The sequence below is a fragment of the Callithrix jacchus genome, chromosome 12 (genome assembly GCF_049354715.1).
Source record: "Callithrix jacchus isolate 240 chromosome 12, calJac240_pri, whole genome shotgun sequence".
In the NCBI taxonomy this organism is placed as follows: Eukaryota; Metazoa; Chordata; class Mammalia; order Primates; family Cebidae; genus Callithrix; species Callithrix jacchus.
In genome coordinates, this window is record NC_133513.1 from 96,124,675 (window position 1) to 96,151,415 (window position 26,741).

The 26,741-nt window shown below is 37.8% G+C and overlaps 1 protein-coding gene across 18 annotated transcripts in view; it reads right to left on the reverse strand.

Moving 5' to 3' along the window:
• Positions 1-26,741, reverse strand: part of NT5C2 (5'-nucleotidase, cytosolic II) — a 195,670-nt gene that overhangs the window by 52,012 nt on the left and 116,917 nt on the right. For 11 of the 18 annotated variants that reach the window (XM_035268955.3, XM_078346406.1, XM_078346403.1 and 8 more), the window contains one exon: positions 7,186-7,259. In XM_035268955.3, the coding sequence (XP_035124846.1) occupies positions 7,186-7,259 (74 nt within the window). Of the gene's footprint in view, positions 1-3,230; positions 3,365-7,185; positions 7,260-13,827; positions 14,005-20,928; positions 20,982-26,741 lie in introns of those variants that run through there. The other 7 variants (XM_078346410.1, XM_078346408.1, XM_078346411.1 and 4 more) reach the window with 4 other exon arrangements.

The following is a 26,741-nucleotide window of genomic DNA, read 5'->3' on the forward strand; positions in this document are numbered from 1 at the left end:
GGGAAAAAATTTTTGCAGTTTACCCATCTGACAAAGGGCTGATATCCAGAATTTACAAAGAACTCAAACAGATTTACAAGAAAAAAACAAACAAGCCCATTCAAAAGTAGGCGAAGGATATGAATAGACACTTTACAAAAGAAGACATACACGAGGCCAACAAACATATGAAAAAATCCTCATCATCACTGGTCATTAGAGAAATGCAAATCAAAACTACATTGAGATACCATGTCACGCCAGTTAGAATGGCGATCATTAAAAAATCTGGAGACAACAGATGCTGGAGAGGATGTGGAGAAATAGGAACACTTTTACACTGTTGGTGGGAGTGTAAATTAGTTCAACCATTGTGGAAGACAGTGTGGCGATTCCTCAAGGACTAGAAATAGAAATTCCATTTGACCCAGCAATCCCGTTACTGGGTATATATCCAAAGGTTTGTAAATCATTCTACTATAAGGACACATGCACACAAATGTTCACTGCAGCACTGTTTACAATAGCAAAGACCTGGAACCAACCCAAATGCCCATCAATGATAGACTGGACAGGGAAAATGTGGCACATACACACCATGGAATACTATGCAGCCATAAAAAATGATGAGTTCGTTTCCTTTGTAGGGACATGGATGAACCTGAAAACCATCATTCTCAGCAAACTGACACAAGAACAGAAAATCAAACACTGCATGTTCTCACTCATAGGTGGGTGTTGAACAACGAGAACACATGGACACAGGAGGGGGGCATCACACACTGGGGTCTGTCAGGGGTAAATAGGGGAGGGACAGTGGGGAGCAGGGAGTTGGGGAGAGATAGCATGGGGGAGAAATGCCAGATATAGGTGATGGGGAGGAAGGCAGCACATCACACTGCCATGTGTGTACCTATGCAACAATCTTGCATGTTCTTCACATGTACCCCAAAACCTAAAATGCAATTAAAAAAAAGAAAAAAGAAATTCCTTTTGACCCAGCAATCCCATTACTGGGTATATATCCAAAGGATTATAAATCGTTCTACTATAAGGACACATGCACACGAATGTTCACTGCAGCACTGTTTACAATAGCAAAGACCTGGAACCAATCCAAATGCCCATCAGTGATAGAGTGGACAGGGAAAATGTGGCACATATACACCATGGAGTACTATGCAGCCATAAAAAACGATGAGTTTGTGTCCTTTGTCGGGACATGGATGAATCTGGAAACCATCATTCTCAGCAAACTGACACGAGAACAGAAAATCAAACACCGCATGTTCTGACTCATACCTGGGTGTTGAACAATGAGAACACATGGACACAGGGAGGGGAGCATCACACACTGGGGTCTGTTGGGGGTAAATAGTGGAGGGACAGTGGGGGATGGGGAGTTGGGGAGAGATAGCACGGGGAGAAATGCCAGATCTAGGTGATGGGGAGGAATGCAGCAAATCACACTACCATGTGTGTACCTATGCAACAGTCTTACATGTTCTTCACATGTACCCCAAAACCTAAAATGCAATAAAAAAATAAATTCCGAAAATTTGCAGGCTGACAAAAAATCTGAGGAGAAATTCAAGCTAGCTGCAGAAGCAAGGAGGAGCCTAATATTAATCACCAAGACAATGGGGAAAATGTCTCCAGGGCACGTCAGAGGTCTTCATGGCAGCCCCTTCCACCACAGGCCCAGAGCCCTCAGAGGAATAAGTGGTTTTACCGGCCAAGCCCAGGGTCCCCATGCTCTGTGCAGCCTAGGGACTTGGTCCAGCCACAGCTGAAAGGGGTCAACACAGTTTGGGTCGTGGCTTCAGAGGTGCAAGCCTCAAGCCTCGGCACCTTCCATGTGGTGTTGAGCCTGCAAGTGCATAGAAGTCAAGAACTGGGGTTTGGGAACCTCCACCTAGATTTCAGAGGACATATGGAAACACCTGGATCTACAGGCAGAAGTTTGCTGCAGGGGCGGTGCTCTCATGGAAAACCTCCTCCAGAGGGTCACTCTCCTCCAGACCCCAGAACCACTGACAGCTTGCACTATGCACCTGGAAAAGCTGCAGACACTCAACATCAACCCATGAAAGCAGCTGGGAGGGAGGCTGTACCCTGCAAAACCACAGAGGTGAGCTGCCCAAGACCATGGAAGCCCACCTCTTGTATCAGTGTGACCTGGATGTGAGACACAGGGTCAAAAGAGATCATTCTGGAGCTTTAAGATTTGGCTACCCCACTGGATTTCAGACTTGCATGGGGCCTATAGCCCCTCTGTTTTGGCCAATTCCTCCCACTTGAAATCACTATATTTACCCAATGCCTGTAACCCCACTGTATCTAGAAAGTTACTTCCTTTTGATTTTAAAGGCTCATAGGCAGAAGGGACTTGCCTTGTCTCAGATGAGATAATGAACTGTGAACTTCTGAGTTAATGCTGAAATGAGTTAAGACTTTGGGGGACTGTTGGGAAGGAATGATTGGTTTTGAAATGTGAGGACAAGAGATTTGGAAGGGGCCAGGGGCAGAATGATATGGTTTGGCTGTGTCCCCACCAAAATCTCATCTTGAATTCACACATGTTTTGGGAAGGACCCAGTGGGAGGTAACTGAATCATAGGGGTAGGTCTTTCCCATGCTGTTCTTGTAATAGTGAGTAAGTCTCATGAGATCTGATGGTTTTTAAAGGGGAATTTTCCTGCACAAGCTCTCTTCTCTTGTCTGCTGCTGCCATGTGAGACATGCCTTTCACCTTCTGCCATGATTGTAGGGCCTCCTTGGCCACTTGGAACTATAAATCCATTAAACCTCTTTCTGATTGGGTACAGTGGCACACACTTGTAATCCCAGCACTTTGGGAAGCCAAGGTGGACAGATCACCTGAGGTCAGGAGTTTGAGACCAGCCTGGCAAACATAAAGAAACTCTGTCTCTACTAAAAATGCAAAAATTAGCTGGGCACAGTGGCAGATGCCTGTGATCCCAGCTACTCAGGAGGCTGAGGCAGGAGAATTGCTTGAACCCAGGAGGTGGAGGTTGAAGTGAGCCGAGATCATGCCACTGCACTCCAGCCTGGATGACAGAGAAAGACTCTGTCTCAAACAAACAAACAAAAAACTCTTGTAAATTTCCCAGTCTCAAGTATGTCTTTATCAGCAGTGTGAAAGCAGACTAAAAAACTATCTGTTTCTATTTATATGAAAAGCTCAATAAACTTTCATTATCCAAAATGGTAATTTAAACATTACATACCTATACATACATGCATGCTTAGGTTTGAATCTTGGTTCAGCTGCATCGTAACTAAATGTCCTTGGACAAAGTATTGAATGTCTCAGTGTCATATGTAAAATGGAGATGATAGCAGTAAGTAATTCATAGGGTTTCTGTAAATATTAAGTAACAGATGTGAATGACAGAATCCAAGTATTAAATGAGATAATCTATGTAAAGCAATTGGAACAAGGCCTGGCATATAGTAAGTATTTAATAAATGTTAACAGTTACTGTTAAATATACATATACAAAGTATATTTGTGTCTAAACTAGGAGAAAGCATTAAAATATGAAGTGGCATTGGCAAAAAACAGGAGTAAAAAGAAGAAATCGGCCAGGTGCGGTGGCTCAGGCCTGTAATCCCAGCACCTTAGGAGGCCAAGGTGGGTGGATCACAAGGTCAAGAGATGGAGACCATCCTGGCCAACATGGTGAAACCCCGTCTCTACTAAAAATATAAAAATTAGCTGGGCGTGGTGGCTCTCACCTGCAGTCCCAGCTACCAGGAGGCTGAAGCAGGAGAATCGCTTGAACCCAAGAGGCAGAGGTTGCAGTGAGCCAAGATCACGCCACTGCACTATAGCCTGGTGACAGAGCAAGACTCCGTCTCAAAAAAGCAAAACCAAAAGGAAGGAGAAAAAGAAATCATAAGGTACATTAAAGTTTAGAGACAGATTCAGTTAATTTGTGTGTGTGTGTGTGTGTGTGTGTGTGTGTGTGTAACACAGTCTCACTCTGTTGCCCAGGCTGGAGTGCAGTGGCAGGATCTCAGTTCACTGCAACCTCTGCCTCCCAGGTTCAAGCAATTCTCCCACCTCAGCCTCCTGAGCAGGTGAAACTACAGGCACACACCACCACCACGCCCAACTAATTTTTGTATTTTTTGTTAGAGATGCGGTTTCATCCTGTTGGGCAAGCTGGTCTCAAACTCCTGACCTCAAGTAATCCACCTGCCTCAGCCTCCCAAAGTGCTGGGATTACAAGCATGAGCCACTGCACCTGGCTGATTCAAGGTCAAGAAAAAGAAATCATAAGGTACATTAAAGTTTAGAGACAGATTCAGTTAGTGTGTGTGTGTGTGTGTGTGTGTGTGTGTGTAACACAGTCTCACTCTGTTGCCCAGGCTGGAGCGCAGTGGCGCAATCTCAGCTCACTGCAACCTCCATCTCCCAGGTTCAAGCGATTCTCCTGCCTCAGCCTCCCGAGTAGCTGGGACTACAGGCATGTGCCACCAGGCCCAGCTAATTTTTTATATCTTTAGTAGAGACGGGGTTTCACTGTGTTAGCCAGGATGTTCTTAATTGCCTGACCTCATGATCCGCCCACCTCAGCCTCCCAAAGTGCTGGGATTACAGGCCTGAGCCACCACACCTGGCCAAAAGCTAGAATTCTTAAAAGAAGACACTAGGATTTTCCCCCCATTTGAACAGTAAGATCTACATTGAGAAAGTATACTGCTCTCCACTGCTTTCTAACAAGTGCTCCTAAAAGTGTCTGTGACAAATTAGGAAAACATTAAATGCTGCAAAAATAAACATAAGGCAACAGAAAAACAAATAAATGACTAAGAGTGTGGGGGGAAGAAAAAAATTCAAATCAAGAACTGTGTATTTTTAATGTAGTACCTGTTTGGTAAAAAAAATCATGGCCATATCTATGTGGCAAATACCCCCATGTTTTCATTTTTGAACACATATTATTCATTTAATTTGTAGCCTAAATTGAATGTCAAACTGCAATTTGTCTAATTTGAGATGGAAACTGGTTTCCTAATACTGTTTTATAAATACTTCCTGAAGAAGTCTCTTTATACATTTTAAGGTTTTTGTGTAAATACAAAATTTTTTAGATAATTTCTGAAAGATTCTGTCTGTGAAACGAGAGCCATTAGCTCTAGTTCACACACACATGCTTGTGAAACTGTGCAAGCACATATGCTCAACTTGACCTCTCAACCCTACTACTTTTTAAATATTTTCACCAGATTGAAAATATTTTACTAAGTTCTGAAAAGATGTTATAACTATTGATTAATACACTCACTCTTTCAAATATATCTTAGAGGAGGAAGGGAAAAACAGCATAGTGCTGGTGTTTAAGGGCTATGGGATAATGAATAAAGCTAATGGCTCTAGTTTTTTGTTTATATGGTTTTAAAAGCTATATAATTTATTTAATAAAAAAGGATGTGGAAACTTAAACACAAAGTTACATAAATAAGAGACCATGAGATGGTACCCAATGTCCCACATCCTCATAAGGACAAAACATGCTGATGAAAACATCTGCACAGACTAAAAATTCTACAAGTTAAAGAAGTTCATCTTTTCCGTATCTGTCATGTAGTTTCAATGACTTCTTGCCCAGTCCTCCATATAATTGCAATTGACCATTGGGAAGACCAGTTAAATTCCTGCATATATCCTAGGTACTGTAAAGCAACCCTAGTATATCTCTGAGTTTTTCGTTTGTGTTTTAAGTTCTGGGATACATGTGCAGAACACGCAGGTTACATAGGTATACATGTACCATGGTGGTCTGCTGCACCTATCAACCCATCATCTAGGTTTTAAGCCCCACATGCATTAGGCATTTGTCCTAATGATCTCTTTCCCTGTGCTCGCCACCCCACAACAGGCCCCATTGTGTGATGTTCCCCTCCCTATGTTCATGTGTTCTCATTGTTCAACTCCCACTTATGAGTAAGAACATGTGGTATTTGGTTTTCTGTTCCTGTGTTAGTTTGCTGAGAATGATGGCTTCCAGCTTCATCCATATCCCTGTCAAGGAGGACATGAACTCATTCTTTTTTACAACCATGGCTCTCGTTTTTAAAAAGCCTTATACATATTACGTGTGCAATCATTCCAATGGAAAATAAACACCTTTCACATCTGTGTTAAAAACAGCATATTGGCTGGACATGGTGGCTCACGCCTGTAATCCCAGCACTTTGGGAGGCTGAGGTAGGAGGATCACCTGAGGTCAGGAGTTTGAGACCAGCTTGGCCAACACTGTAAAACCCGTCTCTACTAAAAATACAAAAATTAACCAGGCATGGTGGTGGTACATGCCTATAATCTCAGCTATTCGAGCAGCTGAGACAAGAGAATCACTTGAACCCAGGAGGTGGAGGTTGCAGTGAGCCAAGATTGTGCCATTGCACTCCAGCCTGGATGACAAAAGTGAAACTCTGTCTCAAAAAGATAAATAAATAAATAACAGATCAAAATTTTTAACTGATAAAAGTTCATCTGTGGCAGAGTAAGAGATAAAAAATCTCATACCTAAAGAATGGTTAAGAGTAAAAGTCAAAAATGCCCAAATATACATATCAATGTATGATTTTACCATATAATTTCTTTTTTTTTTTTTTTTTTTTTTTTGAGACGGAGTTTCGCTCTTGTTACCCAGGCTGGAGTGCAATGGCGCGATCTCGGCTCACCGCAACCTCTGCCTCCTGGGTTCAGGCAATTCTCCTGCCTCAGCCTCCCGAGTAGCTGGGATTACAGGCATGCACCACCATGCCCAGCTAATTTTTTGTATTTTTTAGTAGAGATGGGGTTTCACCACGTTGACCAGGATGGTCTCGATCTCTCGACCTCGTGATCCACCCGCCTCGGCCTCCCAAAGTGCTGGGATTACAGGCTTGAGCCACCGCGCCCGGCCCCTTACCATATAATTTCTTACCAGGGTCTCTAAAATAGTAAAATTTACTACTTGCTCTATGTGTAAAATCTCATAAGCCATATCTCAACAATATCTGATAATTTCAATATTCACAAATCTTAGCGGAAGCAGCCTGATAATGAAAGCTTCTGGCAGCCAAATACATGATTAAGTCAGCAAATGTTTATTGAACTGCCTATTGCAAATCCACTGTGTTATACCCAAAGCAGCAGTTCTTAAGCAATCAGAAATTGCTACTCACCAGCAAGGGTGTAATCCATATCAAAACCAAAACACTTTATCTTTTCCATGGCTAAGCTTCGATTCACAAACACCCTATAGAAAAGAATTTAAAAAACAGTATCTCAATTAACACTGAAAAATAAATTCTCGTTTAATAAAGTTATTTGGCTACTTTCTAGATTTTCTCGTTTTTCCAACCAATTGTTTAAACTTTTAAAATTATATACTAAGATGTATAATACAACATGCTGTCCGATATACTTGATACACATATACACAGTGAAATGATTAATACAGTCAAACAAATTAACACACCCATTATCCCATATAGTTACCTTTCTTTCTTTGTGGTACAAGTACTTAAAATCTACTGTCTTGGCAAATTACCAGTATATAATACAATATTATTAAATATAGCCCTCATGCTATACATTAGATCTCTTAGACTTATTCATCCAACATAACTGCAACTTCATATCCGTTGATCTACATCTTTCAACCCTTCCCCAAAACTGTTTTGTTTTAATTTTTTGAGGCAGAATCACTCTGTCACCCAGGCTGGAGTACAGTGGTGCAATCACAACTCACTGCAGCCTCAGCCTTCTAGACTCAGGAGATCCTCTCATCTCAGCCTCCCCAGTAGGAGGAACTATAGGCGCATGTCACGAGGCCTGGCTAATTTTTTATTTTTGGTAGAGACACAGTCTCACCTATATTGCTCAGGCTAGTCTCGAACTCCTGCTCTCAAGCAATCCTCCTACCACAGCCTCTCAAAGTCCTGGGATTATAGGCATGAACCACCATGCCTGGCCTCCAATCACTGTTTTGCTCTTTGTATGGTTTCACTTTTTGATTGCTATTTAGATTCCACATGTGAAATCATGCAGTATTTTTTTGTATGTCTGGCTTTTTTCACTTAGCATATCTTCTAGGTTCATCCATGGTGTTGCAAATGGTAGAATCTCCTTTTTTAAGGCTGAATATTCCACTGTGTGTATACATACCATAATTTCTTTATCCATTCATTCAGCCCATAGAGAGATATTTTGTTTTTTTCCATCTCCTGGCTATTGTAAATAATGTTGCAATGAACATGGGAGTGTAGATATCTTTACAAAGTAGTGATTTTATTTCCCTTAGACATATAACCAGAACTGCTGGGTCATGTGGCAGGTCTATTTTCAATTTCTTTAGGAAGCTCTACAGTACTTTCCACAGTGGCTGCATCAATATACATTGCCATCAATAGCGTACAAGGGTTCCCTTTTCACTGCATCCTTGCCAACATTTATTTCCTACTTTTTGATAGAAGGCATACTAATAGGTATGAAATATCTCATTGTGGTTTTGATTTGTACTTCCCTGATGATAAATGATGTTAAGCACCTTTTCAAATACCTGTTAGCCATCTGCATGTCTGCTTTGGAGAAATGTCTATTCAGGACCTTTGCCCATTTTTAGGTTATTCCTTTTTTTGCTATTAATGGAGGTCCTTATGTATTTTAGATATTAATCCCTTATCAGATACATGGTTCACAGTTTCTCCAAATCCATAGGCTGCCTTTTTTTTTTTTCCCCCTGAGATGGCGTCTCACTCTGTCGCCCAGGTTGGAGTGCAGTGGTGCAATCTCAGCTTACTGCAGGCTCTGCCTCCCAGGTTCAAGCAATTCTCCTGCCTCAGCCTCCTGAGTAGCTGGGACTATAGGCATGTGCTGCCACACCCGGCTAATTTTTGTATTTTTAGTAGAGATGGGGTTTCACTATGTTGGCCAGGATGGTCTTAATCTCTTGACCTTGTGATCCACCTGCCTCGGCCTCCCAAAGTGCTGGAATTACAGGCGTGAGCCACCACACCTGGCCTGACTTTTTATTTTATTGTTTCCTTTGCTGTGAAGAAGCTTTTTAGTTTGAGATAGTCCCACTTATTTTTTGCTTTTGTTGCCAGTGCTTTTGGTGTCCTATCCAAAAAAATCACTGGCAAGACCAATGTCATGAAGCTTTTCCTTTGTTCTCTTTTAGATCATCTTCTTTTTTTTCTTTCTGAGACCAAGTCTTGCTCTGTCACTCAACCTAGAGTTCAGTGGAGCAATCTCAGCTCACTGCAACCTCCACCTCATGGATTCAGGCTTTTCTCCTTCCTCAGCCTCCTGAATAGCTGGGATTATAGGTGCGTGCCACCATGCCCAACTAATTTTTGTATTTTTAGTAGAGACAGGGTTTCGCCATTTTGGTCAGACTGGTCTCGAACTCCTGACCTGGTGATCTACCCACCTTGGCCTCCCAAAGTGCCAGGATTACAGGCATGAGCCACCGTGCCCAGCCTCTTTTAGATCCTCTCATTTAAATATCAGTATTAAAATCCCTATTAATAATTATTCAAGGCCAGGCACAGTGGCTCACACTTGTAGCATTTTGGGAGGCTGAGGCAGGCAGATGGCTTGAGCTCAAGAGTTCAAGACCAGCCTGGGTAACATGGGGAGACCCCCAACTCTACAAAAAATACAAAGATCAGCTGGGCATGGTGGTATACACATGTGGTCACAGTTACTTGGGAGGCTGAGATAGGACTGCTTGAGTCTGGGAGATCAAGGCTGCAGTGAGCCAAGATCACACCACTGCACTCCAGTCAAGGTGGGAAAGTGATACCTTATTCCCCAAAAACGTAACAAATAAATTAAAAATTTAAAAATATTATTCAAGTCTTTCTTATACATAAAGTAAATTAAATCAGATATTATACAAAAATATACAAATTTGTGTATCATGTCCTGGCATTAAAAATGCCATGCATTCAATATTTCAGAAAAGAGGCTCTCCTTTTCAAAGTTTGACCCCATAAAATAAGATAACTTCTGGGATTTTTTAAGTTATTAACTTATTAATTTGTAATTTATTTAATAAACAAGAGTCATTTAAAGCCCACCAAAGACATAAATATAGATTCATTAAATAAATTGCTACTGTCTATTATACCAGATACTTCGATTGAACAAAAGACTACCAGCCATCATTAAACTTATATTGTAATTTACTCTCTTTATCTCTGAGGAACTCGGCCTATTAGGAGAGAGACTTATAAGTGAGTAATTTCAGCAATTCAGTAAGTACCATAAAGTAACGGAGGAAAGAGTACCAGTTGTTTAGAGAGGTCAGGAAGAAATGTTTGAACTGAATCTTTATCAGTAGTTTTCCATTAGGAAAACGCAAGAAAGGCAATGCAGGCAAAAAACCAAGCAAGGAAAAGGTTTATAGTAAACTACAAATCATTTATTGTGGATGAAGTTGAGAAGCTTTCTTTGGTTTTGCTTCTCTGTTTTCACAGAAAGAGATTTTCTAAGGGGCAAGGATGGGGGAAGGAGCAATAAAAGCTATCAAACATTAGTAGGGGTCAAAATTATGATGATTTTGTATGCCACATTAGGGAATTTGGACTTTATCCTGCATTTAAGACTGAAATATCAGATTTTAAGTAAACGAAATAAGCAGAAAGATCACTATGGAGACATAGGAAAAACTGAACATATAATAATATGGTAGATCATCACCATAATGGTCTTTCGAGGTAAGTTTTAAACATCTTTGAAAATAAGTACTGGGTGTAGTGGCTCACGCCTGTAATCCCAGTACTCTGGGAGGCCGAGGCGGGCGGATCGCTTGAGCACAGGAATTCAAGACCAGCCTAGGCAATATGGCAAAACCCCGTCTCTACAAAAAATACCAAAAAAAAAAGCTGGGTGTGGTGGCACGTGCCTGTAAGTCCCAGCTACTTGGGAGGCTGAAGTGGAATCTTCTGAGCCTGAGAGGTTGCAATGAGCCAAGATTGTACCACTGCACTCCAGCCTGGGTGACAGAGTGAGTATCTGTCTCAAAAAGAAAAAAAAGAAAAGAGAAAGAAAATAAGGTTATCCTTTCCACCTGATCCTCAGCTTGGTAGCCAAAGTTAAAACCGCATGGCTTCTCCTCCTCTTATTACCAAACCTTTTATTTGCCTTCATTTCCTAAGTAACTGTAAGAAGTTAAAAAGATATAGATCAGTGGATCCCAAAACTACAGTGTACATCAAAATCACAATCACCTAAACTCGCTAATATCAGATCTTCTATTGATATTTACCTCACCATTTTAAAATATCTAATTTAATGTATGTTTCTAATTCATTTTCAAGACAGGTTCTTACTCTGTTGCCCAGGCTGGAGTGCAGTGGTGTGATAATGGCTCACTTGCCGTCTCAACCTCCCAGGCTCACGTTATCCTCCTACCTCAGCCTCAGCCTCCCAAGTAGCTGGGACCACAGGTACACCCCACCACACTCAGCTATTTTTCTTTTTCTTTTTCTTTTTTTCTTTGTAGAGACAGCCTTGGAGTCTTTTTTTAAAAGGAGTTTGGGACAAGGAGTGGTGGCTCATGCCTGTAATCCCAGCACTTTGAGGCCAAGATGGGAGGATTGTTTGAGCCCAGGAGTCTTAAGACTAGCCTGGGCAGTATGGTGAGACTTTATCTCTACAAAAAATTCAAAATTAGCCAGGCATAGTGGCACATGCCTGTAGTTCAGCTACTCAGGAGGCTGAGGCAGGAAGATCACTTGAACCCAGGAGGTCAAGGCTGCAGTGAACTGAAATCATGCCGCCACTGCACTCTAGCTTGGGCAACAGAGGAAGATCCTACCTCAAACAAACAAACAAACAAAAACACCTTCCAACCTCCAACCCCCAAACATATCACCTTATTATATTTCATCAAATATCACCCTGCTATTACTGATAAAAGCATCTACTTTATTTTCCCAGTTACATAATCTTTTTGAAAGTACAACAGGGATAAAAGACAAAACAATGGTTGTAAATCTAGAAACTAAATGTTACTACTGAAGGCTTTTCAAACAGATTCTTAATTCAGGCTAGGGAGCCAACTGGATCAAATCCTTGATCAGGCCCTAACAGCTGACATGCCTAAAATATTCTATGGGAATACATGCAGGAATGGATTGGGGAAGATTTTTTTCCCTTGTGATACAAGTCAGGAGAAAAATACATAGAACCACATAATAAAAGAAATGGCTTTAACTCTCATAGAAGAAAGATGCTAGCTGGCTTCAGGCACAGCTAACATCACAGGAAAAAAGAGATTTTGCTGCTAATGTCACTCAATCAGTGCTTAAGATGGAAAGAAACTATCAACAGTCCCAGCCAAGTACCAGCTTCTTTCTTTGTTAGAAAGAGATTAAGCTTGTACTGTCATGAAGATCTATCACATATGTATATTTTTAAGGATATAAAGATTATAATGTACTTTAATTATCTATGTAAACTCTAGGAATAACTTCAGGAATATGAAAATCTGGTTTTGCCAAAATAATCATTGCTAAATAGCCATCAAATTGCACTTCTCTTTAACCTAGTCATGTTAACTATTCAATCAACACATTCATTGTCTACTATAAAGCAAATGCCATTTTCTGACATACATCACAGAAGCTGTTCTTTAGGGAGCAGAAAGAGCTAAGACAGACTTTATATCATTCAAAATAAATACTCTACAAAAGCAATTCCTGAACTTACAATCACTCCTGTCTCCCCAATTCATTTCTATTATGTTTATAAAAATGAAATGCCTTACATATAGTCTCATCTTTCCTTTTCTTTCCCTAATTTAGGCTACAAAACATGAGGGGAGGGGCAATATGGAATTAAATCTAATTTGTTGTATGAATATCTAAAGTGCATAAGCAAAGCTATAATGGTAAAATAGAATAGCTGTATTATACAGAACTGCAATAAGCGAAATATAGTTATTTGGCTATATAGTTCATGGTTTACAAAGATAATAAATACCCAAATGCTTACAGTATGCACTGACTTCAGCACAGAGGCAGCCTTAAACATGAAATATCATGTCTCCAGGATATAGTCTTCAAGAGAAACTAATCTCTTGGCCTCAAACTAATGACTATTCTTCACTGAGGTTATAGCAAAACAAAGTGTTAGGTACTATATAAACTAAAAGGTACTGTATCAATTACAAGGCTGGCCCACTGCCCCATCGCACATTTCAAAACAAAAAGATTCATCTGCTTGAGGAATCCAAAAATTTCTATTGGTCTCAGGATCTTAACTGTGCCTTTGCCAATGCCAGTTTACGGTGTCACATTTCTAAATTATTAACAAGTAGAACACACTCCACCCCGTGTTCAAGAGCGTGAACATATCTACGAAATTAATTTCCCGAAGTTTGCTTTTAAAAAAGCACAAACTTGCCACCCCAGAAAGCATGACTAAACTAAGCATCCAGTCTTAAAGCACAATTAACCAGCAATTCCAACATACTAAGTCATTTGTAAGTTGCAGATTTGAGCACTAACAAGAAAAAAACAATTTCTAGGTGACAGGAACACTTAAAAACCAAGCACAGACTTTAATAATAAAGACAAACGTTAACAGCTTTGATTATCATATCCCACAGCAGTTAAGACATGAAACTTGAATAAACGCTATCCAAGTAAATAAAATATTAACCATAAGAAATAAAGCCATTAATAGAATGTGCTTTAGGAACAGGGATCTAATATTCTCACACTTAAGTAACATGAACATGCAATTTATTAAATTTTAATTTTGTAAATAGCAATCTTTGAGATTTAACTTGTAATTCAAAGCATCATTACCTCATCTGTCACTGGTTGCCGTTTTGAAAAGTGTGAAACTATCTGAGTCAACTAGTTCTTGAAGTCACATAACAAAATTCTTCGTAAAGTCCCTAGTATAGTTTTTTTGTGACTTAACTTCAAGAAGCTTAGTCTGTGTCGGGCCTTTCAAAATCATGTATCTTCTGAGACAGTGCTGGAGAAAACACCTCTGTGTCTAATTTAACTTGTCATTGGATATCACTGTTGCTCCACACAAATCCATTTGGAATAGAATTTCTTTGGCAATGGTGAACTTTATCTGTAACTCCTCCCATTGCCTAGGAGTCACAATTTCCTGGCCAAGTGCCCAATGACAGTTACTGCAACAACAAATGAGACTAAGGATTCAAGTATAAAATCTTCTTGGGCATCTGTTTTCCTTATGGGTTTGCATAATTACACATTCAAAGTTTGTTACAATCAAGAAAAGAAAAAGTTACAAGTGCTTTTTGAGAGGAAAAATTGAAATTACAAACTAAAAAGTATGTGTCTGTATATATGTATATTTTTACTTAATAGAAAATGCTATAATGTGGATTTTTTGTTGAAAACCCAATCTCCAAACTAGTTACTACTTCCGCTACTGGCACTCCCATTTTCCAATTCAAGCTTAAAATCTAGTTATCTTTTGATTCTTTCTTCTTCTTCTTTAAATTCACATCCAATCATCTCATATGCCTTCATTTAAATTACTAAATGTCTCTGGAATCCAATCTTTCCATTCAATTCACAGTGCTAACAACATGTCCAGGTCCTCATTAGTCCAACAATCATCTCCCAATTGCTCTGCCCTCACACTAATGCCAAATTAATTGCTCTGAAGTACTGCTACTCAAAGTGTGGTCCACAGACCAAGGCTAGCTTATGAACATTTGTTACTAATTCATGATATGACACATACAGAAATTTTAAGTCTTAAGAAACTTTTATAGTAATTTGACAGAGAAATTTTGTTTGTTGAATGTAGTAACAAAAAGGTAGGCTTCTATTTTGTGTCTCCATTTTTCTTGTAATTCATTTATTTTCTAAACATGTCCATTTGAAACAGACTGGAAAAAAGTTGTTTATACACTGGTCCTACCCTGACAGATCATTTGAGAAGCACTGTCCTAAAGCCTAGATCCAATCACATCACTCTCTTAGGAACCTTTAGTCATCGCTCACTACTTACCCAATTAATAAACTGCAAATTCCTGGATCTTCAAGTTCAAAACCTTTCACCATTTTGTCAAAATCAGTTTGATCTTACGTTGTGCCACATCATGCACCTTTAGCTCTAGTAATCAAAGCCAGCTACTTGCTATTTCCTAAATATCCCCTAAGGCTTTGTTTATATTGTTTTCCCTATACTTAAAAGAACCACTCAGTTACCTCTAATTACTCAAGACCCTGGATCTCAAGTGATTTTGTCAAAGAACTATTAATATTCTGGTGTGCCACAGTACTACGTGACAGTTATGTCTCTGGGTCTGATTACTTTTGCATTAACAACTAAAATTCTATAAAGTTGTGACCCAAGCGAGAGGTTTAAATATTCAAAATTCCCTGTTTTGACACTTACTATATATTGTCATATACATAAAATATGGTAGTTCTCTTATTCTTTACTTGATTATAAACTTTGAGACCAGGATTTATGATCTTCCCATAGGAAGGGAAATATTGCCCTAACATAGGGCATTGTAATAGCAGACACAATATTTAACTGAACTAAAAATTAAGCTTAAACTAGAAATTTAATAGGAGTTCGTGGTTGCCAGAGGCTGTGGGGAGGAGGGAACCGAGGAGTTTCTGCTAATGGCTACAGGTTTCTTGTGGGGGTAATGAAATGTTCTAAAATTAGATAGTGGTATTTGTTGCACAACTCTGCGAATATAGTAAAACCACCGAATTGTATGCTTAAAAAACGTGAACTGAATGGTATGTGAATTGCATCTCAATAAAGTTGTTATTACAAAAGAATAGGAAGACCTCATCTTCCATTATGTCTCCATCCTTCATAAAACGTATGTTTAATGATATAAAATATTATAGGTAAGAACATGATAGGATCCTTAAAAATTCAAAGTTCAAATATCATGGATATACAGACACAACAAGAAATTTTGGGTTAGATTCTAAAATAATAGACATCTAGCAGTATTAACTTTCTTTCATAAATTCTAACCAATAATTTCTTACTAATTTGTTTTAACATTTTCTCTGAGAAACATCAAGAGAGATACATTTTGTTTATCAGATTGTGTCAAGAGAACAGCAGCCTGTGCATTAAAAATCTGAACAGTGCTTCGCTTCAGCAGCACAGACACTAAAAATCTGAACAAATGCATTACGACTTATAAAATAAAACATGAATTAATTATAATACTCATTTTATTCACTCATGTACTCAATATTCAAAAGTTCCAAAGAAAAGTCAGTAAGGAGAAATACACAGAACAAAATTTAAGATGATTAATGTTTAAAATGCCATCAATTGTAAAACGTACCCATATTATATACTAGTAAGAAAAGAGGAAAAATGGCCAGGCGTGGTGGCTCATGCCTGTAATCATAGCACTTTGGGATCACGAGGTCAAAAGACTGAGACCATCCTGACCAACATGGTGAAATCCCATCTCTACTAAAAATACAAAAATTAGCTGGGCATGGTAGCACATCCCTCAGGAGGCTGAGGCGCGAGAATGACTTGAACCTGTGAGGCAGATTTCTGAGATCTCACCTCTGCACTCCAGCCTGGAGACAGAGCAAGACTCTCTCTCAAAAAAAAGAAGGGCGGGGAATGCCAAGTCAGAGCCTAGTAGGAGATTCCACATAAAGCTAGGATATCAAAAGGGCTATACTCATAATACGAGGATATAAGAGAAATATATCTGGCAACATAGAAGGCCCCACAAAGAAATCTGTACATCTCAGTCTTAACTGTACATCTCTTTTCTATTTTGTACAGAGTCGAGGGAGGGGGAAAATCTCCCCCTGAGAATTTGAATAAGTCAGTCTTGTAGCTATAGGTTGTGCTCTCAATTGATGCTACCAGAATGGCTGATATTTTCCCCAGGTTGCCAAAAGAAAAGAAAGCAAATCCTCTCTGGAAGAACTCAACTTGAATTCTAGGTGGTACATTGCTAGACAAAGCCCAGCTGCAGGGATGTTTAAATGTAAAAGAATGTCTATCTTAAAAATGATAAGATAATAGCAGTTATTATTTTATACTAATGATAATGTAGACTCTCTTTCCACCAAAGATTTTAAAGCACACTTTAAGGAGATTCATCAAAAATATTTAAGGAAAAGACATTAAAATTCCCTTCACCTTCATTCTCAAATGAAGAAACTGTGATAATGGGAGAAGGATGGTGGAGAGGGCTGACTGCCAAACCAGAAAAATACACAAGTTATGGGAAAAACCAGGACAATACCAGTACTTCTGAAAATATATTTACTATTCTAAAACCTCAATCTAATTAAGTATCGGTTTTTCAAATCCCTTTTTTCCTATTTGCCTTTAAATTCGTTTTCACTTTTTTTCTACAATTTTTGAAAGACCAGTATATAAGAGGATCATTCATAAAATGTAGCAAAATTTCAGGGTTAAACTCTGTGAGATAGGAATTGAAAAGAAAATATGATTATCCATGTTAGCATAAGGCCAAATTAACAAGGGTACTGTGCCTGTACTGGAAGAAAGGTCAAAACCCAGAATTTAAAATAAAAATAATAAATTTCATCTTGGCCTTTTACCTAAAAAAAAAAACAAAAAACAGCAACTCTGGTAATTGTTTTTTTTTTTTAAAAAAAGGGCACTCTAACAACTCTAAAGGACTAATTCAATCATGACACTGCAAAGAGAGTACATTTTTCCCTGCACTACACATCCTAGGAGCACCCATATTTTCCCAAAGATGTCCCTTTGAAAATGAATAATCAACAACCACTTTATTTAGAAAATTTTTAATCAGCAGGTTGAGGAGCTTCTCCAGTCTCATTCCTCCACCAACTTTATCAAGGTATCATTTACTTAAAATAACATTCACCCACTTCAAATGATAATTTTGGTGTGTTCTGATAACTGTGCATACTCATACAACACTACTGCAATCAAGATGTAGAGTATTTTCTTCAATCCAAAAAATTCCTTCATGTCCTTTTACAATACCCTCCCCAGCTGCTGGCCTTGAGCTACCACTAATCTGTACTTTCTGTCACTACAGTTTTCATATAAATGAAATCAAACATTATTTTGTCATGTGCCTGACTTCTTTTACTTAGCATAATACTTCTGAGATCCATGTTGTTGCATATATGGAAACTAGTTCTTTTATTCCTGAGTATTTCACTGTATGGATATACCACAATTTATTTATCCACTCAGTTAATGGGCATTTGGGTTGTTTCCAGCTTTCAACTGTTATAAATAATGCCACTACGAATAGTCACATACAAATTTATGTGGGCATCTTTTAATTTCTCCTGGGCAAATATCTAAAAGTGGAATTATTAGGTCATATGTTAAGCAGATGCTTAACTTAAAAAGACATTGCCAAAACTCTTTTCTATTTTGCACTCTTATTAGCAATCCATAAGTGTTACCATTGCTCTACACTGTCAGTGTTTTTAATTGTAGCCACTTTAGTGTGTGTGCAGTAGTATCTCATTGTAGTTTTAATCTGTATTTCCCTGATGACCAATAATATCTTTTCAAATCCACTTTTGTAAAGCATCAATTCAAATCTTTTGCCCATTTTTAAACTGGATTGTCTTATCATTAATTACAAGAGTTCTTCATATATTTTGGATCCAAGTCCTTTATCGGATATAAATATATTCAGAATATTTTCTCCCAGTCTGTGGCTTGCCTTTAAATATTCTTCCCCGCCCCCCCCCCAAAGACGGGGTTTCACCATGTTGGTCAGGCTGGTCTTGAACTCCCAACCTCAGGTGATCTGCCCACATTGGCCTCCGAAGTGCTTGGATTACAGGCGTGAGCCACCACGCCCAGCCTAAATATTCTTAATGATGTCTTTCAAGAAGCAGAGATTTGGTTTTTTAAACCTTGATGAAGCCCAACTTACCAATTTTGTCTAATAATTTTTATTCAGTTTATCTAAGAAATCTGTACCTCATTTAGGATAACAAAGATTATATTTACATCTATGATCCATTTTATGTTATTTTAATGTAGGTTTGAGGTAAAGGTCAAGGTTCATTTTTTACCTACATAAATATTCAGTTGTTTCAGTACGCCTGTTAAAAACACCTCTCACCACTGAATTAGCTTAACTTCTTTGCTGAAAATCAACTGATTATATATGTGTGGGTTTATGAACTCCCCATTTGGTTCCATGATCTATATCCTTATCTTAATGCTAATATCACACTGTCTTAATTATCATAGGTTTGCATAAAGCTCAAGCATAATTTTTGGTGATTTAACTCTATTAACAATCTTTGCCTATTACTATTAGGAAAATATTTCACAGATATCAAATAACAGATGGTACTAAATGTCAATAACACACTTATGAAAACAGTGAATATAAGAATTCTTTCCTGCATTAATTTGCTAGAAAAAAGATTAAAAATTCTTTTCATCCCAAAGCACAAAATGTATCCATTTATTTCTAAAGATAGCACAGAGAAGAAAAGTTAATTGATTCATTTGTATACTTCACATACTTCGAATGCACTTATTTTTCAGACACTATAGAAATTGCCCCAGAGACTCCTAGAAATAAATCTAAAAGAGTATCTCTGTCCTTATAGTGTCCTAGAAGGGTAATATAGGTCCCTCCAACTTTCTCTAACTAACCAAGTCTAACATATACTTTACCATAGGGTAAAAATTAGTACTGACAACTTTCTGACAACTTTAATCCCATCTAGAAATACAATTCATTTTAAATCTACAAACTATAATAGCTTTATAAACAACCTTGAGTACAAGATTGACAAATATACCAGCACCTGTGATAGTCCTTATCATAAAAATGGTTTAACAACTACCTATCTATAGCCAGTGATAGAAGGAAAGAAAATGTACCAACCTAAAAAGGCAGTCCTTTCATAATTTTCAAACTTAAAAGAAACCTCAAATTTCTAGTGATGTTATAAAAGGTCTAAAAATAATACAGAATTACTTATACCCCTGGTTGTTCTCATTATTCAATAATGAAGTTTAAAAATAGCACTAAAGTGAGCCAATTTATTTTGCTCATAATCAATACATGACTAGATTAAAATGATTTTAAATGTGAGATTCTGGAACCACTTCAAATTTTCTTACAGAAGAAAAAAACCAGAAAAAGAATTAATAGATTCCAGAAAAATAAAAACTAAACTTTTACTGTATTTTTAAAGATTTTTTTTTTAGAGATTTATGTCCTATTTTATCAAAAGAAACATCTCTTTAAAATTAATCAGGTCTAGTTATGCCTAAAGGCTAGAAATGAAATAACCAACGGTATGCAGTTATTAACTTATCACTTATTACAGTGGTCACAAGAAGAGAATCAGCAATAATTCAGACTCTGAGACATAAGAGAAATTAATATAAAAACAATAAAAACCTAACAGAACTATCTTATATTGCAAAGCAAATTAGAATACAGAATTCTACTCTAAATTATTTTTGGCCTACACTGCTCAGAAACAAACTAAATCATAAGCTGCTTTTCACTAAATATTTCACACCATTTTCTAAAAGTACTACTTATTTTAAAACGCCTTTGAATTTTTAAGCTTCCCTTAATTCTTTGGTAAACCTCCACTGTTTGCTTCCAATCTTGACAAATACATTTTGCAAAAAAACCAAATGAATTTACCACAGAGTAAACAAAGTACTTATATCTTAAACAGTTCCTATTAAGATTACCCAAACTCAATGCTGTCTTTCAAAACAACAATAGCAACTTTACAGTAGATTATACATGAAGCACTGTAAGATTTGGGCTGAATTTCTTCCAATCTCTACCTCTACCTCCATTCTTGGACTGGTAGCACTGCTTATTAATCTTTTAATTCACTCAGATGACACCTCTTCACTAAGAAAAATGAAAGAGAAACAATAATAAACTCACTTACCCTTCCTTAGACATTCTCAAAGATCTACTTCCTCTGGATGAGAATACAGGATCAACAAACAAGCTTCACTGATCTCTTGAGAACTGTGGCTCATTTGTTAAAGCACAGAGAACTCAGGCCCTGAGAGGCCCAACAAATTTGGGCACAATGCCGAACCCTAACCAGGCAATATCTCAGTCACCAATATCCTCAGCTTTAAATACTTGAAAACTTAAGAACAATTTCGAGACTAGGAAAAATAACTAATAGCCTGAACTGTTTAAGTAAGGTTGACCAGTTAAGAAAGGAGACAGTCCAAATGGCAAGTTCCCATAAGAGACAGGAATCGTTACTGGCAAACACAGAAAAAGCAAATTTACCCCCTAATGAGCCCTCCAACAGTACGCAAACAATGTGAGTTTCACAGAATCGGGCAGCCCTGGTTGGTCAAAATCATTTTTCGTTTACTCTGTGGGCAAGAAATACAGGATAAATAATTTTATGTTTTAATTATTAGTTTAGTTATTTCCTCCCTCAGAAAATGAACCATGTGAATTACAAGAGAAGGAAGTATGTGCTAATCATATTACAGGAGGAACCTAAAGTATTTCCACAGTGAGGTGTTTTTTTTTTCTGATTTCATTAACTGCTTTTAAAGAAAACATCTGTGTTCACAAATATTTCACTTAATCACCTGAAAATTTCAACTCATGTGAAAATATATTTACAGATCTCTGGTATATGGGGGATAAATCCAGAACATTCTAAAAATATCTCAGAGCAAATTGAGCTTGGAAAAAAATTTTCTAACATTCCTGCCTCCTGACCAATACAATGCATAGGGATTATGCAACAGGGGAAGAAATAAATAAATCAGCTAAAGTCTAAGAACGTTGAGATGGCAAACAAATCCTCCTAGTGGTGATTCAAATTAAAAATAAAATACATATACCTTAAAGAACTTTACTTGAATTAAGGCTTAAAATTTTAAAAAGTTTATCCTTTTAAGTATTACCTAAATATCTTACCATAAAGGTTTCTATTAATTATTAAAATGTTTAAATGTTACTAAGTAATTAAAAGCACTACTAAATACTATAAATTCAAAATAAAATTTAGGGATAAAAAAGACTTTAAGGTAGAAAAAAATATAAAAAAAAAAACACCACAAAATTGATTTCACTTGATTTAGAAAAGCAGTATGGTGTAATGGAAAGAGAATGGGTACTAGAAGAACTAGGCTTAATTCCAGCTCCTCCACTTTCTAGCTTCGAAAACTTGAATAAGTTACTTAACCTAAACCTGAGCTTTTTTTTTTGAAACGAAGTCTCACTCTGTCACCCAGGCTGGTTGTAACCTCCGCCTCTCAGGTTCAAGCAATTCCCTGCCTCAGCCTCCCAAGTACTGGGATTACAGGGGCCTACCACCATGTCTGGCTAATTTTTTTGTATTTTTAGTAGAGACAAGTGTTCTCCATCTTGGCCAGGCTGATCTTGAACTCCTGACCTTGTGATCTACCCACCTTGGCCTCCCAAAGTGCTGGGATTACAGGCGTGAGCCACCACACCCAGCCAAGCCTGAGCTTTTTAAATCTATAAAAGGGAAGATAAGATAACATCTAGTAGGGATGTTGTCTGTCATATATAAACACTCCAAGAACTATTATTGCGGACAGGGGAACAGGAAAAGCAACTGGATTATCAGGCATTGCCTCATTAATATATCTCTTGGGAAATACTTTTTTAAAAAATCTAAATCTCAAGTTTTACACAAATACGAAGGATTTCCATTGACTATCTTCAAAGCAAATTCCATAAATACAAGAATACAAATTAAATATGGAAAAATGATCTAATCCTTAAGGGTGCCAACTTCCCATGGATTCCCTAGATTTTCAGCTTGTGGTATCACAGCTCAGTGTGGTGGAAATAAATGTAATTACTATTTTAAGACTTAACTACTGGCAAAGAGAAAGGAAAACAAAAATTCTCACTTGAACCAAGGGTACACATTTACAGGAGCTTCCTGTGCAAAAGGTAAGGCATTGTCTAAAGATGATTAGCTCTTTCAAACTCCATACATATATTCATCAAATATTTACTGCATGTCTCTGTGCCAGGTACCAGTAATATAAAGGTAAACTTGGCAGTCTTTAATTTTAAGAAGCTCAAAGTCTAGTGAGGTCTATTCAAAAGCAGTTATAAAGTAGTATGTTAATAGTAGTATCAGAGATATGCACAACAAAGAGGGACATATATATCCCTTTTGGCTGAGTCTTATTGAAAGATAGGGGCCAGGCGCAGTGGCTCACTCCTGTAATCCCAGAACTTTGGGAGGCTGAGGCGGTGGATCATGAGGTCAGGAGATTGAGACCACCCTCACCAACATGGTGAAACCCCATCTCTACTAAAAATACAAAAATTAGTCAGGCATGGTGGTGCATGCCTGTAATCCCAGATACTCAGGAGGCTGAGGCAGGAGAATTGTTTGAACCAGAGAGTCAGTGGTTTCAGAGAGCTGAGGTCTCACCACTGCACTCCAGCCTGGCAATAGAGGGAGACTCCATCTCCAAAAAAAAAAAAAAAGGATGAGATATTGTTTCCTAAAACTGACATTGTGCTAAGCTCTTTATTTATTGCCTCATCTAATCTTTGCAATAGGTCTATGAGGTAGAAGTTATTCCAGTTTCAAAGATGACAAAATTAAAATTTACAAAAATTAAAATGCTGTGATTCTAAAGAAATGGAACAATCCAAAATGCTAACCCTAGGACCAAGCTCTTAATCACCAGGTTAAATGTATTAGCAGCAGGCTAAGAGGAAAAGAAGGGGTCTCCAACAGAAGAGGAACCATGAACATAAAGCAAAATGACATAAACATCATAATATGTGAATAAAAACAAAGCAATGAGCCTGGGACATCAAGGCTGCAGTGAGCCATGATCACCCCACTTCACTCCAGCCTGGGTGACAGAGCAAGACCCAGTCTCAATCAATCAATCAATCAATAAAAACAGTTGAGGTGACAGAACACAGAATCTAAGGAAGGGAACTGCTCAACACAAAAGTGGGAAGAAAAAGATCAGGCTTAGAGAGGCTTACAGGGGTTAGAATTTATCCTGTTGCATCCTCAGTGTGGTATCACTAAAAGTTCTAAGAAGGATTATAATATGATTTAAAAAATGAATTTGGCCAGGTGCTATGGTTCACACCTGTAGTCCCAGTGACTCAGGAGGCTGAACTGGGAAGATTATTTGAGGTCAAGAGTTTGAGACCAGCATGGGCAACATACAAGATCCTGTCTCTATTAAAAAAAAAAAAAAAAAAAAAAAAAAATTTTTTTTTTTTTTTTTTTTGAGATGTAATCTCACTCTGTTTCCAGGCTGGAGTGCAGTGGCATGATCTCAGCTCACTGCACCCTCCGCCTCCCCAGTTCAAGCAATTCTCTTGCTTCAGACTCCCAAGTAGCTGGGAGGATAGGTGCACACCACTGCACCCAGCTAATTTTTGTATTTTTAGTAGAGACAGGGTTTCACCTTGTTGGCCAGGACGGTCTCAATCTCTTCACCTTGAAATCCACCCGCCTTGGCCTCCCAAAGTGCTGGGATTACAGGCATCAGCCACTGTGCCCAGCCAAAACATTTTTTTAATTAGCCAGGGATGGTGGCATGCACCTGTAGTCCCAGCTACTTGGGAGGCTGAGGTGTGAGAATTACTTGAGCCCAAAGTGACCACAGTGAGTTATGATCATGTCACTATACTCCACCCTTAGCAACAGAGTGAGACTCCATCTCTTGAAAAAAAAAATACAATCAAAGTCCTCAGCAAAAATAAAAATAAAAATAAAAAATAAAAAACTTGAGAAGGACAAGGCTGAAGGCAGGGAGACCTACAGGAGGATACCGCCATAATCCAGGACAGTGATATCAAGGGCCTAGACTAAGGCAATACTACCACAAATGAAAAGGCCAGAATCTAGAATTAGATTCATTTTAAAGTATGCATGTGTGCTTAAATATGATATTAAAATTGGGGCATAATGACTATATTATTCCTCACTTACTGGATCTATGGTAGTCATATTCAGAAATACTTCCTAATAGATATGGTAACAAAGTTCTCTTTTGAAAAGCTTTCAAAAGGAGATGCTTGGAAATAGGAATATAAGTCAGTTCTTACAACTCTTACACCAAAGTTCATTAAGATATAAATGTTTAACAGATAACTGGAAACTGCAGAAAGTGACATACCAGATTTGAAAAGAAATTCCAAAATTAAATGCTGAAACAAAAAAATTATGTAAATCAAAATTTTTGAATGTGATTAATAGATTTCACAACAGATCAGACCCAATGGAAAAGAGAATTACTTATAGTAAACTATAAGTCAGGAAAAACTTTCCAGAATTTGACCTGGAGGAAAAAAAAGGATGGAAAATACAAAAGGATAAGACAAGAAAGAACACCACTCCTAATCTACCATATGCTTATTAGAGTTCAGAAGGAAAGGAGAAAATGGGGCAGGAACAATATATGAAAATATAATGACAGAAAATTTTACAAAACTGATTAAATTCAAGCAGAAAATCAAGAGGTCCAATGAATCCCAAGCAGGAAAAATAAAAAAGAAATGGAAAGTTCATTACCTACCAACTTTGGGAGGCACACAGGTGGGAGTGACACTTCTGATATGCCTTTTGCATAATTTTGACTTTTAAATGTATATTACTCTTATATATAATATATATAATAATACTTCAACATAGGATGTATTATGAAATTTACATTACGTTAAATTATTTTAAAAATTAAATCAATAAGAATGAAAAAAAAAACACTTAACTGAAAGCAAACATATGATCCTAATTATACTGAATACAAATACCCTAACCACACTGTAGAGAAAAAAAGCAAGAACTAACCCAAGTAACTAAAAAAACACAATATTTGACTATAAGCCTTTAGTAATGGCAAACAAATCCTGAACTCTTTTTAGCTTTGTTTGTTATGATATGAGTTAATCAACTGAAGCAATTTTAGATTAAGCAAGTGAAGTATGCTGATGATGTCAGGAGCCAGAGCTTTCACTGTGGAACAAGGGATATACAAAAATGGAATGGGAGTGAACAAGAAGGAACTTTAGTTGGATGGACTAGAGTTAGATGTAATGTTGTGAACTCATGATTTCTACAATACATTTAAAATGCATAGCCAGTGAAAATATGCTACACAAATAAAGGTAAAGACATCTTTAAAACATGCCACTCAACATCAGTAGAATATACACATTCTTGTCAAAAGCATATAGATTATTGAAGACAGACCACAGAGTAGCCCATAAACCAAGCCAGAGTAAATTTAAAAGGACTAAAATCATGCAAAATATGTTCTACAACCACAATGAAATGAAAGTACAAATCAATGACAAAAGAAAATTTGGGGCCCGGCACGGTGGCTCACACCTGTAATCCCAGCACTTTGGGAGGCCAAGGCGGGCAGATCATGAGATCATGAGTTCGAGACCAGCCTGCCTAACACGGTGAAACCCCATCTCTACTAAAAATACAAAAATTAGCCCGGTGTGGTGGCAGGCGCCTGTAATCCCAGCTACTTGGGAGGCTGAGGCAGGAGAATCATTTGAACCAGGAGATCATGCCTTTGTACTCCAGCCTGGGTGACAGAGTGAGACTCCATCTCCAAAAAAAAAAATGTGTTTTTATGCTACCTGTATATATCTTTCTTTGGTAGTGATGTTATACTAAATCTTTTAACCATTTCTTAACTGGGTTATTTTCATATTGTTAAATTTTAAAAGTTCTTTATATAGTCCAGATCT